The sequence below is a fragment of the Musa acuminata genome, chromosome BXJ3-6 (assembly GCF_036884655.1).
Source record: "Musa acuminata AAA Group cultivar baxijiao chromosome BXJ3-6, Cavendish_Baxijiao_AAA, whole genome shotgun sequence".
Lineage (NCBI taxonomy): Eukaryota > Viridiplantae > Streptophyta > Magnoliopsida > Zingiberales > Musaceae > Musa > Musa acuminata.
In genome coordinates this window covers 35,565,755-35,584,195 of record NC_088354.1, presented here as the reverse complement: position 1 = coordinate 35,584,195, position 18,441 = coordinate 35,565,755, and the positions used below count along the sequence as shown (strand labels likewise).

At 38.7% G+C, this 18,441-nt stretch overlaps 2 protein-coding genes and 1 non-coding gene across 5 annotated transcripts; 1 reads left to right on the top strand and 2 right to left on the bottom strand.

The window, feature by feature from the left end:
• Positions 1-16: 16 nt before the first annotated feature.
• LOC135641826 (U-box domain-containing protein 7-like) lies at positions 17-8,092 on the bottom strand. 2 transcript variants are annotated; one of them, XM_065157580.1, is made up of 7 exons: positions 7,868-8,092; positions 7,555-7,677; positions 7,291-7,366; positions 6,678-6,863; positions 3,621-3,728; positions 1,411-2,585; positions 17-1,106 (listed from the first exon to the last, which is right to left on the bottom strand). In XM_065157580.1, the coding sequence occupies exons 3-7, from the start codon at positions 7,345-7,347 to the stop codon at positions 308-310; spliced, it is 2,325 nt and encodes a 774-aa protein (XP_065013652.1). In that variant the 5' UTR covers positions 7,348-7,366; positions 7,555-7,677; positions 7,868-8,092; the 3' UTR covers positions 17-307. The 2 variants fall into 2 exon arrangements, with proteins under 2 accessions (XP_065013652.1, XP_065013651.1); XM_065157579.1 differs by having other exon boundaries at positions 7,291-7,369; positions 7,868-8,028.
• A 1,086-nt stretch (positions 8,093-9,178) lies between these two features.
• LOC135641322 (uncharacterized) lies at positions 9,179-16,667 on the bottom strand. 2 transcript variants are annotated; one of them, XM_065156661.1, is made up of 9 exons: positions 16,452-16,667; positions 14,868-15,667; positions 13,229-14,604; positions 12,675-12,966; positions 12,341-12,562; positions 11,056-11,229; positions 10,599-10,793; positions 10,369-10,482; positions 9,179-9,700 (listed from the first exon to the last, which is right to left on the bottom strand). In XM_065156661.1, exons 2-9 carry the CDS (start codon positions 15,588-15,590, stop codon positions 9,386-9,388), a joined length of 3,411 nt encoding a protein of 1,136 aa, XP_065012733.1. In that variant the 5' UTR covers positions 15,591-15,667; positions 16,452-16,667; the 3' UTR covers positions 9,179-9,385. The 2 variants fall into 2 exon arrangements, with proteins under 2 accessions (XP_065012733.1, XP_065012734.1); XM_065156662.1 differs by lacking the exon at positions 16,452-16,667 and adding an exon at positions 16,259-16,410.
• On the top strand, positions 11,864-11,988 carry LOC135641895 (U6atac minor spliceosomal RNA). Its single transcript, XR_010497833.1, has one exon. It is a non-coding gene; the product is annotated as a U6atac minor spliceosomal RNA (small nuclear RNA).
• Positions 16,668-18,441: the final 1,774 nt, after the last annotated feature.

Genomic DNA, 18,441 nt, shown 5'->3' with positions numbered 1-18,441 from the left:
AATCTGGATTCAATAATTCCATAAAATGCGAACCAGTCAATATTTATCTCAATAAATCTGTGTAATCCTCAAAGAACAGAAGGCGGCATTTGACAGTGGCAACAAGCGACGAACTGACATTGCATTGGAAAGACTGCACTGTTGTACAAGTAGTGAGGGATATACAAGCAATACCTACAACTTCCCAAATGGAAGAGACCTGTACATTTCCGGGCTTTATTCCTATACCTCGCTGAAGGCAAGGGGAAAACTGCTACAGGAGGATTAATGATCAAAGTTTACATGAGTGATTTCTTCGTACCCGGTTCTAGCAGTGATTCCATGAAGAATTCCTGTTCTTCCACATTGAAGTCAACGCCCGCCCAAGTCTTCGCGATCTTGATTTGCTCAGTGGCCTCACTTCAGGAGCACTGGCACCACCAATAGACATTGTTCGATACACCTGGTGCAGTTGCTCCTGCATGGGTGACAGTTCGCGTTGCCTCTGTTCTCGAAATAGTTTCAGCAGCTTCTGTGCCATCTCCCTCCCCCTCGGTGTTCCGTTGGCTGAGATAGACACGAGAGCTGGTATCACTCCTTCCTGTAGTACCATGTGGATGCACTTGTCGTCGTCGCATAGAATTAAGAGGCACGACGCAGCCTGCTCTTGGTCAGCTGGTGCCGCAGTGTCCAGGATCCCTGCAATTGCTCCAATGATACCTGCAGTGGAGACTATTTCCTTCTTTCCCTCGACGCTTGATGCCAAGTTTATTAAGATTGCCAAGGCCTTCTCAGACCATATGTTACCAGTGGAACCTGAAGGAGCTGTAAAGGAGTGAAGACAGTTTATAATGCCAGCAGCAAGGAGGGAAGCAATATTTGCAGGGTGTGTTGAGAGGTTGTATAAAGCATAGAGGGCGTCGTGCTTGCAAGATCTTCTATGATGACGGGCCTGCAGGAGCTGAATGAGGAAAGGGACAGCTTGGCTCGAGCCAATTATAGGCTTGGCCTCGTCAAGGCATGATAAGTTGAGGTAGAGGGCAGCAGCCGCCTCATATGCATCAGAATTTTGAATCATCTCCTCAAGCAGGGGTATCACTCCGGCAGACAGCAACATTTCTTTGTTCCTGATGGTACACAGAGAATGATAGAGCCATGAGGACAAATATTAAAAAGAAAAGATCTACCATTACTAGGTCAAGTACCAGTAAGAATATACTGGAGCAAGTAATTGTTGTTGGAATTCACCAAAAAATTGTCTTCCACAATTTGAATGTAGAATACACAAGGATGTTATGTTAGCCATCCCAAGGAAAACAGACCCTTATGCAATGACATTTGACCTGTGTGAGCTAGCATTTAGGAAGAAAAATAAAAAGATTGGAACAAAATACTGGCAGAACTTGAGGATGAATGGCGTGGCGTAATCACCTGTTATTGTTGACAGCAAGGTTGAAGAGTGCCATTGCACCAGAATCTTGGGCTTTTGTGTTTCCTTCATGAACAGCTGACCTCAAAAACTGGACAAGTGCCTCCATAAACCCATTTGCGCCCATATAGATCCTAGCTGCCTCATCATCCTTCAGAAGGAATCTTATCTGCTCGACAACTATGCACCGTTTCTCCACTGTTCCACCTTCATTGAACACTGCCAGCAAGTTCTCATATCTTTCAAATTCATCCACTTCATCATCTCCACACGAGCCATTGTCCACAGTTGCACTCTGATCCACCTTCAGTTTCTCCACTACACCACTCTCCCCCATAGGAACTGGTTGCACATTCTTCATTTGGCAAGAACCACTGCTTCCCATAGATCTCGAGTATGTGGCATCATGCTCTGATAATGCTAACCTCCAATAGTTCAAATCAAGAGATTCAGGTGGACCTTCAGGTACTGAGACGCCATTCTGTTCACACCAACTTGCAATTAAGCCTTTAACACAATAATTCGGTGTAAGACTGAGATGAGGCAGTTGTTGCTGGGTCTTTGGGCAAGTATTATGTCCATCTTTGAACCATTTCTCGATGCATACCCGTTCATATGTCTGCCCAGATGATATAATGACTGGGTCATACATGAGTTGCAAGGAGATTGGACATCTTAGCTCCTCAGGAGGTATTGGCATGTTACTTGATTTCACACCATTTTTCTTGAAATCAAAAGAACTGACTTTTGATATCTGCCTCTCAAACACTTGGCCATTCTTGCCAACATCCTCAATAGAACCAAGGACAGTAGGTGAACATGGAGCAGAACCTTGGGAGTCAGTGTCCTGGGCTGCCTCATTTCTAAAAAGTTTTGAATATTTTCTCATGAGATGCAATAAGTATGCAACAATCGATTCCTTCCTCTTGTCTTCCTCGGCACGTGCCCTTTCTATCAGCCTCTTTAGAGCTCTTCTCTCTGTCAGAGCTGCCCTAGATGACATAATGCCCAGCTTTAAGGCAGCTTGGTGGAAAACTTCAAGTTCTTCACCATCATTGGAATTACTGCTAAATCTTTTCTCCTTTTGCAGCAGTGAGATCACTTCATCACCAACTTGCTTCTCTGATTGATCCAAGGTGAAGACAGTCACCTCCAACTCTCGGATGATCTCTATAATCTGAATCACATAAGTAACCAGAAGAAGAAACAAAAAATTAATCTTCCATGAGATAACAAGATATAACTGATAAATAAACATTAAACAACATAACCTGCAGAATGATTGGACATTTGAAAGTAAAAAATACTATAGCACAGCCACACAAGCACATAATAAAATATAGCTGACAAATGACATACCCACACCCCAGCATCATTTAATGACACCTTTGAACCTTATAGATGATGATAAAAAACATTCTTACTAAACCTAAAAATGACAAAGAAATTCATAAGTAACAAAAAAACATTAGAAAGACTAGAAGAATATCCAAGGTAAGAGATGTACAGATAAATGTAAGATAACTAAAAGTTCCATCAGGCTTCGTGATTTGTGCCTGTGCACAATCTTAAGATCATACAAATGAGAGGATACCCTTAAATGGATGCAGGTCACTTCCTCATTTCATTAGTGGGAAGCTTGTTAAGATGAAAAACTGACCCAAACTGAATAACTGAAAAAAGAGCAAAAAATGGAATGTTACACAGCTTTCACTTAGCAAAATAAACCATCCTAGTAAAAAGGACTACTGCTAAAAGTGGAGTTTACAAGAGAAGGTGTGCTGCCATAAAAGTGGAGTAGGGAATTTGAGAACTGTCCAACCTTGCAGGGACTTGTCGGACATACATACAAGTAATTGACATTACTAGTGTATGTGCTTTCCATAAGCAAGGATTTTCCATCAGATTACACATGTGGTTTCTAGAATGAATAAGACCACAAAGTAATGCATGCCAATCAAAGGCAAAGAACATTGGATCACTGGTGGTTTTCTGGAAGGGACAACCAAGATTTGTTCAGGGAACATAGATGAAAGGTAACTAATGAAAGGTACCAGAGGGAACCTTTGACATACAAACTAGAAAAAGAACGAAGAAAAGTAGTATATACAATATGTAGAAGATTGTTTATAAGAGGTGAATGGTAACCAGCAGCAAGGATCAGAATATTAGAGTGCTTTACGAGTACAAAGAACACAGGTCATTGACATACCCGACAACCAATAGCTTGTGGAACTATGTCCTCAACTCGCCGAAGACTCTGTTCAAGAGCACCTCTGGCTTTCTCAAATTTTACAAGAATTGAGTCCGCGGTTATAGCCTGTAAATTAAAGGACAGATGCACATAAAGATACAGTTATTTGTGAAGCATGAAGTTTCAATTGCCATATTGTCTCATTTAAATGAGAAATATCAGAGTGCATAAAACATATTGCAATTAAATTTTACCAATAGAACACTGTAACCAATAAGGACTTCTATAATGTTTGCTCATTCTAATCATTTTTTTAAGAAGAAGAAACTTTCGTTAACTGTCTGTCTGTAGATCAATTAGAAGGTCCCCCAAAACGTGTTTATTAAAGTCCATTCCCCAGCTACAGAGTTCTACATAGGCATCCAAACTTGGCCAAATAGTGTTCCATCCTGTTACATTTCTGAGTATGAAACGAAGTCTAATTGCATTAACTGTCACTGTCATTTTTTTGATGCCAGCAACTAAGGATTTTAGGGGCCATGGTACACCACATGTTCATTGATGTAATTTGTGACACTGAGTGCATCCACTCTGACCAGCACCCTATGGAATCCTGCTTGCTTGGATCTTTCCATTCCCTTATAGATGTCCAGTATTCCACATGTTCCTCATTCGAAGGACATGGAGCAATAGCTTACCATGAATGACATTGCATGCCAGAATAGAGCAGAATTACAAACTGAGGCGATGTTGTACTAAATCTTAATAATCAGCATATTTGTGGTCTGTGGAGCTGATTTAAACTAGTGGAACAGACCCAAGCTATAATGCAAGTTGTAAACCAGCATTACCACCCAACTAAAGTTATGTAGATGCTCAAGCAATCACTAGGCGGAAAGAACCTTGTATGCCTAGGTGGGCAAGCCAACTATACAAAGAACAAGGAACCCTCCACAATCCTTATTACTTATGGCTATAGTTATTAAATCAAGCATATAATCAATATAATATATGGCATTCTAAAAAATTTCAGGCTTAGTAAAAAGAACACCCACCTCTGGTTAGGCCTGACATTACTATGTTAACCTTTTGCATGTAGCAAAATCTATATTGCATACAAAATCCTAAAAATCACCAGACTATTGTAAAGTATGCACATAAAGGACAAGTGGTATGTCAATACAAAAAAAGAGACCACATTCCTGCAACATAAGCCACATAGTTACCATGCAAGTGTCACATGGTCACAACTCAGATGCCATTTTAGTGTGACCTATGTGCCAACATAATGTCACAATATAGCACCAACCTGGTGTTGACATGTTAACACCACATAAGTGCAAAATCAAGACCATGCAAGGGTTTATAATATAGCACAAACATCCAATACACCACACGTGAAAGGATTTTTGATTTCTTGGAAACAAAGTGACCTTTAACTTTTGGATGGTTGAGATATTTAGTTACTTTGAACCAGTCAAACATCTACCAATGTCAATAGTTTAACATGATATAAGGAGGATGAGTTCCATTTTAATTTATTGCCAAATGATTGTTATGATTTGTTTTTTGGAATACATTCCTTTCATCATCAACAACTTAAATTAACATTTTGCTGAATCTATTATTACCTTGGTTCATAGAATTGGTTGCCAAAACACATGCAAGTTGAAAAGTAAATGTTAGTAAATAAGCTGGTAATCTTATCAACTACAAATCTATGTGCATATTTGAAGAATTAGAAAAGGTGTCAGCCAAAGGAACATGCAAAGGAGAGATAGAGGGCAGTAGATAGATATATTCATAAGTCCAGACTAGTTTAATCTTTGTTGAATTTTGGCAACTTTATTACTTTGTTATTCGCCATGTAGCTGGTTGCCACAAGCATAAGTAATGTGTCTGATAATGCATAGCCACATTACCAATGTACATTTTAGCATGGTATGCAGTACCGAATGATATCGCCCGGTACGGGAGGTATGTATCGGTCTGACGGCATACCGATACGTGGACCGTCCGGTACCGCCACAGTGCTACAGTACTACAGTGCTGCAGTAATGAATAAAAATATATAAAATTGTTTGGTACATCAGGGTGTACCGCTTGGTACGCCGGTACCATACCGTACCGAGTCAATCTCGAAACACCGGTACAGTACGGTATTACATACCTTACATTTTAGATTGTTTAAAGACTAGTTTAAACTTATTTGAATTATGGCAATATTGTTACTTTTTTGGTTGCCATGTAGCATGTAGCTGGCTGTTACAAGCCCAAGTAATGTGTCCGATACTAGCTAGTGACATTACTAACATATATTTATAGGTTGTTCAACAAGAGATGGTAACAATTGCCTACAAGACATGCTGCTATTGGCATCCCTAACATGCATTTTTATGTCGATTCAGACTTTCAGTGGTTGCAGAATCACCTGAAGTTCATGCAATTGGACTTGTGACCTGGATTTGGGGTCATCACCACTCAATGAACTAGCTACCAAAGAAGTGAAAGAGGTACTGAATCCTTTTTAAAAATATATAACATAATGGTCATTATAAGTTGGACTAATCAATCAATGCTGGTGCAGATGAGCTTGTTAAGTCCTCAGCTGCCTAGACCCCTACGAACCACCTTTCAGTGGTGGCTATTCATTTGTCTTTTCTTTGGACCTAAAAATGCTTTCGGTAAACTGAAATATGTTTAAACCAAAGTAAGTAGGCTGGCTAGAGATCTGGACTTAACATACTAGTTATCATATTAAATGCGACCATAATCACAATATTGCTAGTGTAACTTACAGTATAATAGCTATAAAGTTATTCAACTAAGAATAGTGTATGAAGATTCAGAGCATAAGATATTTAAAAAAGATTATAACGACAATTATAATTTGTAGTAGTGTGCTAACAGAATTTTGCAAGCATTTTCTTACCTATGCTTTATTTTATCACAATTCTATTCTTACGTTAAAATAAATCATGTTCCATTACCATCTCTTTCCATAGTGGAAATAAATTAGTTTTCAAAATAAACATATCAAAATAGCCAACATGAAGATTATGAACAAAAGCTCACCAAGTAAAGTTTGCTACATTCTGAGCAATGTTGAAGAAGACCCTTGGCCTTGTCTATAGCCACATGCAATGAACATAATGCCTGTATTCCAGACTTGCTTCTAGGCCTTGCTGCTTCCAGCACAGGAAATATTCCCAAGACTTTATAAACAATTTTTGAAAGTTGTTTACACATTGCTCCATGCAACTGTAGACCATGCAAAACTGTTATACCAACACTTTCCAAACAAGCACTCCAATAAATTTTACACTAACTAGGATGCAGGAGATTATTCTCAGATGTTACTTCCTCATCTACCAAACCTAACAAGGAATGGTCTCATAGATTTGCCTCCATGATTTATAGAAAAATAACTGAAAATTTTAAAAATAAAGAACATATTTTTCAGTATACAGGATTAATTGTCAGTATATAGCTTGTATTGCTTGCATAAGAATAACAACAAACAAAAATGGAATGAAAAAGTTTGCATGGTGAGACAACAAAATAAAAAAAAATTACAAGCCTACAGTGACAATAATTGTTGACATTGCAATTATAATCTCCATTCATTAGGCATTGCAGGAGTTAACCTTCCATGACGGTTCTAACTAAAGAGCAGATTAGTCTTAACCTTTGCATCGCTGACGGCAAACAGGTTCTCCTCAGCCTCAATCGAATCCATGATCATCCTCAAAGAAACTTACGCTCTGCTGAAAGCATCGAGAAGAAAATATAAGATCTTGTCGAACCAGTCTCAGAAAAGGAACGGAAGGGGCAATCGACTCCATCGAGGAATCTTCGGGCCAAAAGCATTGCAAGAGACAATATGAAATTGAAATGGAAGACCAGGAAATATGAAGTTCACAACAGCCAATCAACGGTAAGAGAATCTCACATTTGAATTTTGGAGATAACAAAAGAAGAAGTCCGCGCCAATGCCTCTCCGAGTGCGACACACGCCAGCATCCCAATTAGGTCAGCGGATGTCATCCTTACAAGAATCTCATTAAAAGAAGACCTGGTTAGAAAAAGAAAGCACGTTGAGAATTGAGATTTCATCCATCTGATGCGACACCGAACCGACCACCAGAAAAAGGAAAGAGAATGACGATCGAAACCATATCCACAGCTCGGACGCCGTTAAACACACAAAGGATGAGCCAAAAAACAATGAATGCTTCGAACCACGAATTCGATCCTAAACCTACCCCAAAAGCAATTCGGAAATCAGCCCGTGAACGTTAATTCATGTGCCGAAGGCAAGGAAAAAGGATCGAGACCGAGAGCTCCTGGGGCGACCCCAAATTGGCGTTCCGGAATCCGCGGAGCAAAGCAGTTTCCACCATCTCTCGGGAGAAGGGAGGCGATTAGGATCGGGACGTACGGAGACGGATCGCCTTATTTATACGACACTTAAAAGAAATATATTTAAGCGCATTTCTTGTTGCTAAAAAAGAAATTATTCCTTGCGTTTATATAAAATAATAATTCCACAGTCTGCCGTGTCTTCCACCCGCTAACTTACCTGATTTATCATTAGATGTAAACGCCGGATCCATGCGGGACCCAATGTAGAAGACCTACGGGTATTTGACTCACGGTCAGGAAGAGTATTTCTTTCGAAAAGATCGGTCGGCGACGAGCACGGCGTCAGCAAATCCCACCCACGACGGATCTCAGCCGTCGGTTGGGTGAAAAGGACGAGATCACGGACGTCGATTGGAAAGGGCCCCTCGTTATTCCTGTGGCTCGGAGTTAAGGGACCCGTCACGGGCGTCCGGGATCGCGACTTTAAGGATCGGACGGCGGAGATCGCATCATCGAGCCACGTGTGCGGCGTCGATGGGAGAAAGGGTCGTCTTCTCCCGATCCATCGGGCAAGCGTCGCCGACTCGAACCGACGGTGGTCGGCGCCGGCCGACATTAAATATCTTAATCGGACGGATTTGATCTCTAAGGGACCGCGGAATACCGACACTACCCCTACAAGAGTTACTTGGACTTTGCCATATTTAGATTAGGTCAACCAAAGCTTGACCCAATAAGAGGACCTAAATATAGTAAAAGGCTAATATGAGTTAGTGGTGTACAAAATATCTTAACTCTTTTTGTGGGATATAAAAATAGACCCAAATAATACTATTTCTAAAAATATCTCAACTCTGTGTTTAATCTAAATTTTAGGAGTAGATTTCTGTGATTTGTCAGTAATTGCTTATTAGAGATTAACTTTGATCTGATCATTTTACTATATAATACAAAATGCAAATTACAAAGAAAATGTTGGTGTCACAAAATAAATAATTATAATGCAAGAGAGACATAATACTGCTCAACCTCTTTATTCCTACATTTCATGATTCCCACATAACAATGGAAATTGAGGAAAAACTTTTAAGCATTAAATCTGAGGGATTCAATAGCTTAGAAATATTATTATTTTTTATAATATCAATTAGGGTGTTGTATCCAAAATTTATATTATTATTTTTACCTAAATATAAAAATCTGCTTCTACATAACAGCAAATAAGGATACATTTGAATCTGTCCAATTCTGAGAGCAACATAGCAGTTCTATGCCAAATCTAAACAAAGCATGCATTTCTCTGCAACTCAAGTTGACACAAAGCACAATATACACAAGAGAAGATTATTCGCTTGAATTTTACATACAAGAAGCAAAAAAAGAAAAAGAAAAAATGATGTAAGAAGAAAAAGAAGAGACTAATCATCGTCTCTCCAAACCTCTCGGAGCAACTGGTACCTGATAAAGCTGGAACTGGCATGTTTGGTCTCGATCTTCGGAGAAGAGAAATTGTCAGTGATGATGGTGGCAAGGGGTGAATCCAGTTCTTCAAGTTCGTCGTCGCTCGTGTGGCATTTCCGTAGCACAGATGATCCAATCCTCCTCAGAAAAGATGTGCTTCGTACTTCTCCAACGATGTTCTTTATTGAAGTAGCTGATGGTGGAGAGTAAATGATTGGAGATGCATCGCATGGGATATTTCTTATTTCTTCTTGGCTGCTCTCAAAAGGTTCCTAATGATATTTGCAAATCAGAACAAAAATTCTCAGAGCCAGTCATAAGATATCAAGAACATATAAAATAAGCCTGCATTACATATAGTCCCAAAGAGATGCAGTGAGTACATAGACTAACTAAATTTTCTTCTTTGAATCCAGCATTGTTTAATTCAATATTTATTAACTAATAGCTTTAAATAGTATTGACGTGGTGATTTTAACAGAACGCCATGCAAGAAAAAGCTAATTGTTCTTTATCAGAATGAAAGGATTTCCAGAAATCATAAAGCATAAAATAAGTATGCATTTTAAACTATCTGATGAGCAACTCACGGGCCAGACGGGATTTTGCAAATCAAGGGTCAAGTATGAGCAACAATGTATGGAAACTTATTATGCTCATCATTCATTGATGTTTATCCCTAGTAAGGTCTAAATCACAACAATGATGATCATCAACTAACTTGCAGTAATGATAATAAACTTTGGTGTCATAGTAAGGTTTCTCCCTTTGCGATTTAAGTGACCAAAGTGATTTATCCCTCTGTTTACATGATAAAACTGCATGCATTGACCCTCGACAAACTCTGCATTGCCTTGTGCATTGGGCTTTTTTTTTAACTGGCTGCAATGTTTATTTAGATTGGCATGATTGGAGTATGGCAAAGTTCTTTAGTACTAACCTCAGATTCTAGAGCCTGTAGGACAGCATCTGGAATTGGATCTGGACAAAATTCATCTGGTAGGAATCTGCTAAGTATATGCTTGATCATTGATGCACTAAATGTCGGACATACCTTCACAAAGCAACAACAAACACAAAATAGGACACATTATTCAATTAAAGTATATAATATATGGTAAAGTCAAAATTTCTAGAAATATAGATGACGGTCCTAATTTGTATACAAACCTCTTTTCTGATAGACTTTTCCAAAAGCAAATCCTTTGGAAGCATGAGAAGATCACTTAGTGCATTCAGGAGATGGAAGGATTTAAAGGACACTGAGATAGGAATCTTGTCATCATCTTGATCATTCTCTTCGGTATCAAAGTCATCCACATCCATGCCAAACAGGTCAGTCAGCCATCTAGACCAGTTACCAATCTATTCACAGAAAGAAAAGAACCAAGATCAAGCTCAAACTAGATTTTCAGAGAAGTGATATAGAAGATACTGAGCCAAAGTTCTAGAATATCACCAATCACAAATGAGAAAATACAAAAAGAAAAAAGCGAAAAAAATCTTTGACAGGATTGAATATAAAGTTTAATTGCCTTATAATTGTTTGCACAATACTTTGAAAATAAGTCAATTCTCTATATGAGCAGAATACGCAGATCTATAATAAAGCCGTGATGTTACTTACGCCATTTTTCAGCTGAGCTCCAGCACCAAAGCTTAATACACTAGTAGGAATAGGAAGAACCTTGGAGTCACCAATTGGGTCTGACACTGGGTCTGTTGGAATTTCATCATCTGATTCACGCAAGATAGCATTAAACATAGCCACATCAAGTCGTGCTACACATTGTTCCATCACCTGGTAAGGACCATAACAACACTTAAATAGCTAGATAATGATGATTCAATTGTAAAAGTTCCTTTGATTATTAAAGTGACTATGTTTATTTTAAGCAATTTCATGTCCGAGGACTAGAACACAAGAAAATTAAAACAAAAATTGGAGAAAACACTAGTCAGATGAATCCACTATCTTGTTAGGGCAATTACTCCTGTATCAATACAACCTCCAATTGGTACTTCTGTGGAGACTGTATATAATAACCTTATTGCTCCATTCATATTGCACATAATGACCAGAATATGGATTAAACACACATAAGCACCACTAAACATATTGTACTTCAGAAAGATCAGAATAACCAACACTTCATGCCACTGTATCACCATGTTTTCCCCACATCAGTACATATGAAATAGAGACCAATAATATGCACCTGCTGTTCAAGTAAAGTGAATCAACACCAAATTCGCCAGATTATATTGAATTTAAGACAAAATCACAAAAAAGAAAATTATTTCCAGATGGACTCTGTAATGTTTAAAATATCTACTTAAATAGTCTAAAATCTTTTCAATAAAATCTCATTCGCTATTTTAGCTTTGCAAGATAAGATTTTTCTCCCATGGCTCTGTTCTCTGTTAACAAAAAAGAAAAATAAAAAAGGAAAGATGATTGGCATATCCCCTGACAAGGGGTTGGAACAACCTTGGGCTTTATTGTTAAAACAAAAGGTTCAAGCTTCCTGCTTTGTTTGGAACTAACGCAATTTCTTGTTGCCACCCCAGGATGTTGTTGTCCACACACGAAGCTTAAGAATTTGATTCAAAGAGATATTATAAATGATCATGCATGTAGTAGTATATCTAAGCTATTGTAGAGCGCATTGGCACTCTTATCATACCCTGAATTGTGGTTGAAATTTATAGTCAGGATAAGCTACTAAATGCTCAGATAGACAAGATCAAATTTTTGTTAAGATGGGATATACCTTCTAAACTTGTTTGGTCATTGTATAATAGCTAGCCACCAACAATGAATTTGGTTTTAGTGAGCTATGCCAAAGAAATGTCTCAATACAACCACTTAGATAAGCCTAGCCAGTAACTATAATATTTGTTGTACTTACCAATCTAGCTAACATATGTAAGCACCCACACTCATGTCCTTCACTCCTAAGGGGGCAAAGCCTCTCAGAGGCATCCCTAAAAGCCCTGTTCCAAATTTCTACAGACAAGTTTCCTTGTTGTTGATCACCCATGCTTGGTGTCCTTCCATAGCATTTTTGTGAGTATGAACCCAACTGTTGATCACTGCCTTCATAGCCAGACTGCATGCATGGAGTTAACGTCTGAAACAAAAGGAAATATATGTCAAGAGGCCCAAAAAGAGATTCTAAGTCCAGGAATTTACAACATATATATCTTATAAGGCTCGTGTGTTCATAGCCAATAAGTGTGTACCTGCCACCAGACGGACTCAACAGTTCGAGAGAATATCCAATTTTCAATCCTTTCCAGTGCAGATATCAGCGTATCTGGATCATCCCAATCGCCAAACTCTTCAGAGAAATAAAACTTCTCATTCTTGTGAGAAATAGATTCCCATTTCAATGGAGAAGATTTGCTCTTTGGTAACTTTACAGAACCATTGTTTGTGGAGCGAATACTAGCAGATTTTGGAATATCTGGATACTTACTGGTTTCAGTCACAATGGCTCTCAACACAATTGTGTTTGATAACCAAAAAGTCAACCTGTTTTGACCAGAAATAAAAAAAATTATTAATATATGATGTAGTCAAGTAATTAACATGTAAGGCATAATTTGGTAAATCCAAAAATCAGCATGTCTAATAACAATAGAATAATTGAACAAACAAAAGAAAGCCAGAAATTAAGTGTCTCTATGGTAGTATTTTTCCAGAATTTAGATATTAAATTATTTATTTTATACTTTGCAGTTTGATCTTCTAGTGATAATTGCTTCTGTTAAACAAAAAGGAATATTCTACATGCCTTGCTACATCATTTCCACAGGCTTTTGCAACCAAAGCTAGTCCTGATGCAATACTTCTAGCTGCACTTGCCCTCCTTTTGGTTGACCATTGTCTTGAAGCATGATTATACAACCTAGAAAGCCTTCGAGCAGGAGTATGGACCTTATGTGCTGAACTCCCATGCTCTGCTACTATGGAGTAAAGGCCTATCTCTATGGCAGCTGCTTCTCTCAGCTCGGCTTCAAGTAACTTGACTCTGAACTCCAATTCATGGACTTTGTTATTGGAAAAGCCCCTTCCATTAACTCTAGAAACATGTTTCACTTTACTTGAACCTGAGCTAGTGCTTTCATTGTCATCCCTTCCATCATCTGTGCTAGAGTTTGTGCCATTATTACATGCATCTTCTTGGATGTCAATTTCCTTAACATCTTCTTTATACTGGTCACTGGCACCATAAGCAATACTTCCCATCAATCGTGGAGGTGACCGCACTGAAAGTTTCATAGTCTTCAGTCTTTCACTGGCATAAGTGTTGCTATGTTTCTCACCAAAAGATCTCCGGCTAGACATAGCCAAGTCAGTGGATACGGTGCCAGTATTTTGCAAAATACTATGCTGCTGAATATGTTCAGCACTTTCGGCTGTAGCAATAGAAGTATTCTCAAGGGCACTAGTTATATTTTCATTTTCAGTAAGATGACTTTCAACTGCATTTGCTTCCACTGACGGTTCAGTTTCGGTCTCTGCAGACATGTAACGTGCACCATGATCAGCTTCCTCTGATTCATTTATACTCTCTTCTGATTTTCCTTCCTGATCAAAATTTTGCTTGGCTTCAGAGATGTCTGACTTGTTCATCTGAAAAGCAAAATCTGAAGGCTCAACTATGTCTGTGATTACACTATTATCTTCATTCTGTACAAGGACTTCTACAATGTTTTCTGTGCTCTTGCAATCTATCGACTTTTCTTGGATTTCTTGCATCAAAAGGTTCTCATCTGCAGCCTCTTTTACAGTGTGAAATCCAGTTGCTCCCTCTGGACTTATAATATGAGTGAAAGATGAAGACACCATGCTCAGGGCTTCTGACTTCTCCATGGTGAGCATTGAACTTTCTTGAGAAGACTTGGATTCAGATCCATCACAATCTTCTAAGATTTTGTTATTATTAGATGAGCCTACCAACAAAGAATCAGGCAAAGTCACATTTTGATCGATGACAACATTTGTTGCACAGGAAACTTCTGTCACTTGTGACTCGACTTTTGCAGGCTCAGGTGCCAAAAGTAAGTTGGAATCATCATCATCTACCTTTGCAGGCTCAGATGTCAAAAGTAATTTGGAATCATTGTCATGCACCTCTTCATCCTCCTTCACTTTCTGGTGCACATTCTGTAAAACCAACACATAGGTACATAATTTATCATCCAAATATTTAACTGAAATTTCAAGGCTGAAATACAAACATCAATATTCAAACCATATCAAAAATTATGTTTTGTCAAATATGTAAATTGCAATGACATGCATGAAATACATTGAGAAAAAAACTGATGGGGGGCACAAATTGTATTATCCAGAGAAATCAGGAACCAGTGACTAATTTGCCAAAGCCATCTCCTAATGTACATGTTCATAGGACATTTATTAAGTACCTCGTAGTCTTCTACATCAGGACCATTGTGAACTGAGAAATCTGCATTTGCCTCCAGAGCAGATGATGAGTTAGCAAGGGATGAAGGTGAAGACACATCATCATCAGTGAAGGATGCAATTTCAGCTTCCTCGGCATACTCCTCATTCATCAAGTCCGATACTGACTCCTTTCCATCTAATGATGCCTCTTTTGAGAGAGTCTCTCTGGATGAGGAACTGATGCTGCCATTATTGAGGGGTTGGATCCTAACATAGAGCACCGGCTGTGCTGTGTTCCTGAAGCTCCTCTTGCTGCTCACCAGAATGCCAGCATTCATAGTATCTTTAATGACACCATGATCTGCCAAGTCTATCAGAGCACTTCCCAAATGCTGCCCCTTTGATTTATCCCTCCTGGGTTCATACAAGTTGAATTCAAGCAAGTTCTTCTGAAATGCACCCTTGTCATTGACTTTACTTGAGCCATCCTTCAATAATGTGACATCAAGCTTGAATGATTCGTTAAATTCAATCCTGCCTTCTGTCGCGCTTGATCCAAGGTTAGGAGTAACAATGCTCGTGGACCCAGAACTACGGTCCCCGTTCTCCCAGTGCAGGACCACGGAACGCAGGGATTTCAGCGATTGGGATGGTGGCCATGGCTTTATTTCTAGTATGTGGATGATGTAATCTACGTGAACCGAAGCGCCTTTCTTGTGCTTCGACCGCAGGCCCAGCACCATGGCTGCAAGACTGGATTTTGATGGTGGGAGGGTGTATTCGGCAAATGCCACCGGAAATGCAGATCAAGAATTGTCCTCTGAGATATCAACATTGAAAGGAGAAGTTATACGATGTTAGAAACTCAAGAATTAAAAGAAACAGTCCTACTTAGCTGATTCAGTAGATCGTGATAGATCCAATTAAACAATAGATTAAGGACTCATTCACACAAGGCATCAATTATTGACCAAGTTTAACACAAAGAAAACCTCATTTTAGTTCACACAGCCACAAAATGAAGAGATCACAAGAATGTGTCCAATTTACCCCCAAAAGAGCAGTGTTTTGAACTATCCCACATCCAAATGGTTCTAACTCCACAAAAATGAGTAAAGGAGAAAAGAAAGAAAGAAAGAAAGGAAGAAAGAAAGAAGAAATCCATCTTTTTCGTGTAACTGTAACGACTAAACTGCTTACTTCGTTGCCGATCCAATTCAACTCTTCACAGCTTACACACCAAATCAATGAGGAGAGGAGAAGACAACTTAGAGAGATACAAGAACAAATTTTGAGGTAAAAGAAAACCGAGAATTCACAAAATGCGACAAAAGCTCTAAAAGAAATCCAAAGGATACAATCTCATTCAAACAATTGTTTACGAAAGCCAAAGAAAGATCAAAGTTTCTACCAAAACATATCCTATTGAAACAACAGAGAGAGTAAAGGTCATCTAGCACTGTGATTTAGAGGCCAGCAAAAAAGCGCAAGCTGGAGATTCTCTAGCCAATCACAAGAAACGCAATGGAGAGACCAAAAAAGATCAGATCTTTCAGCAACCCAAGGCCCCAAAAAATCCTACATGGAAAGAGAGGAAAGGTCACCTCGCACAGGGACTTAAATCGTCTACGATAGCTGCGGATCGCCGCCAACTCTCAGCATTCCCTCCGAGATATCTCCTCCGCCAATAGGTCGGTGGTCAGAGCACAATGGCGACCAAAGGCCGCCCTCCAAGAGTAAAGAAAGAGACGAGCCAAGAAGAAGAAGAAGAATAGATTTTTCAATAAAAGAAGCTGCCTTTGCAGGAATAGGATATTAATTTAGTCAGAGCGCATTCCATCTGAGGTCATGGCGAGAGAGAGGGGGATGCGTTTGTGCTCTGGAAGTATTCGCCGACGGCATGAGTGGGAGAGAGATCAGCCGAAAGAGACGACCCGATACCACTACACCCGTCCGATCCCCATCGGACGGTTCAAACTTCCGCCATGCGCAAGTGGAAAAGACCGGCGGGCCCACTCCACGGTGGAGTTCCGCGAGAGGAGCCTCTCGTCCGTCCAAAAGACGTACCTTAACAACCACCGAGCCACCCCGTGGGCCCGGCGGCATTCGGCCAATCGGAGAACGGGTGACGGAGGGGTAACGACGTGCTGCTGCTGGTGATTGGGTTGGTGGGTTTCGGAACGTTGGAAGGAGTCCACGGTGTCGGCTGTCTATTGTGGCTGGTGGTCCATTTTGTTGTCACCACAAATATTTCTAATTAATTGAATTTATTTATGGAATATTTTTTTTAATTTAGTTAGTATTGCTCATAAAATTATTTGTCCTTAAGATTTGATCTTAAAATTTTATATATCAATTAAGTTACTCGATACCTTTGACTTTCTATCAAGCAAATGGATGTTCAAAAAATTATTGTTTCCCATAAATATTTGTTGTATTTTAAAAATAGTTAATTTGATATTTTTTAATAATTTTAAAAATTATATCTTAATTATTATATTAAAAAATTATATATGTGAACATGAGATCCACTAAGTAATAAAATTAATTTCTTTTTATCTTTTGTAAACATAAATGGAGAGTTTACTCTAACACTGAAAGAGATAAAATTAGTTGATAGGGTAATTGCAGGTGTAACATTATTTTAGAATCATTATGATGGACCTTTCAAGGTAGATGGTGAGAGGTGAGTGTTCATTGTCCTGAGCCTAACCCAATGATGGTGTCTCACCATTTCTCCATTGGCTATGTTAATTGATGGCCCCTCCTCAATGATCACCACAGGACCATGCCTTTGTCTTCTCATTGGATTGTACATCACTGTAATGTTCTAAGCAACAAAATAAACAAATGGTCATGCAAATAACACCATGAGGTGAGCAACAACAAGCACAACATGAGGCAGATGAAATGTTAGTGTCTTCAAGGGGCTGGTGGCACTTCCATGTCCTCTGTGGATGGATGTAAGCAGAATAATATATTTTTTGGTATTGCTGATAACTCATTACAAAAAGACTATAAATTTCAATATTTTAAACATTGATAGGCCTATGATGTATAAAATATGGATGTCCCATTAGATAAATTTTATTAGATTCATTTATGAATATATATTTTTATTATACACATATATTTATTATTATTTGTGGGTCCTCTATGCCAAGCATCATTATTTCCAGACAAACTAAAGCATTTGCTTTAGTGATGCCCTCCATGATGTACTTACTTTGATGTGATGAGCTGGAAACAAGTATTGTTTCTCCCATTTTGTTTCCAATAAGATCAGTGCCATGAATCATCAACATCTCTCCTTTGTTATAAGAATTAGATAATGGATTATGAGTAATGTGATGATCAACAACCCTAAATTTTTTACCCAATAAATGGTTATCCTTGTGGAAATCATAATTTGTGATAGAAGTTAGAGGATGAGACTACAGATTATTCATAATATATTTTTATCCTAAATCCTTTTACTGCAAGAGTATCGCCTCTCTAACTCATATGTATACATATATATATTTCTCTACAAATTTAGATGATAGATGCCAGTTTTAACTACTACTAATTATGCTTTTTATTACTTTAGTCAAT

What these genes read in the sequence shown, in the direction of transcription:
- LOC135641322 (XM_065156661.1), bottom strand. Translation starts at nt 15,590, where the DNA reads ATGGTGCTGGGCCTGCGGTCGAAGCACAAGAAAGGCGCTTCGGTTCAC. An exon ending in GAGCTCAGCTGAAAAATGGC is followed by an intron (nt 10,794 to 11,055) that starts GTAAGTAACATC and finishes TTCTGTGAATAG; the next exon opens with ATTGGTAACTGGTCTAGATG. An exon ending in AAAAGTCTATCAGAAAAGAG is followed by an intron (nt 10,483 to 10,598) that starts GTTTGTATACAA and finishes TGCTTTGTGAAG; the next exon opens with GTATGTCCGACATTTAGTGC.
- LOC135641826 (XM_065157580.1), bottom strand. Translation starts at nt 7,347, where the DNA reads ATGATCATGGATTCGATTGAGGCTGAGGAGAACCTGTTTGCCGTCAGC. An exon ending in AATGTAGCAAACTTTACTTG is followed by an intron (nt 3,729 to 6,677) that starts GTGAGCTTTTGT and finishes TTTAATTTACAG; the next exon opens with GCTATAACCGCGGACTCAAT. An exon ending in CTTGCTGTCAACAATAACAG is followed by an intron (nt 1,107 to 1,410) that starts GTGATTACGCCA and finishes GTGTACCATCAG; the next exon opens with GAACAAAGAAATGTTGCTGT.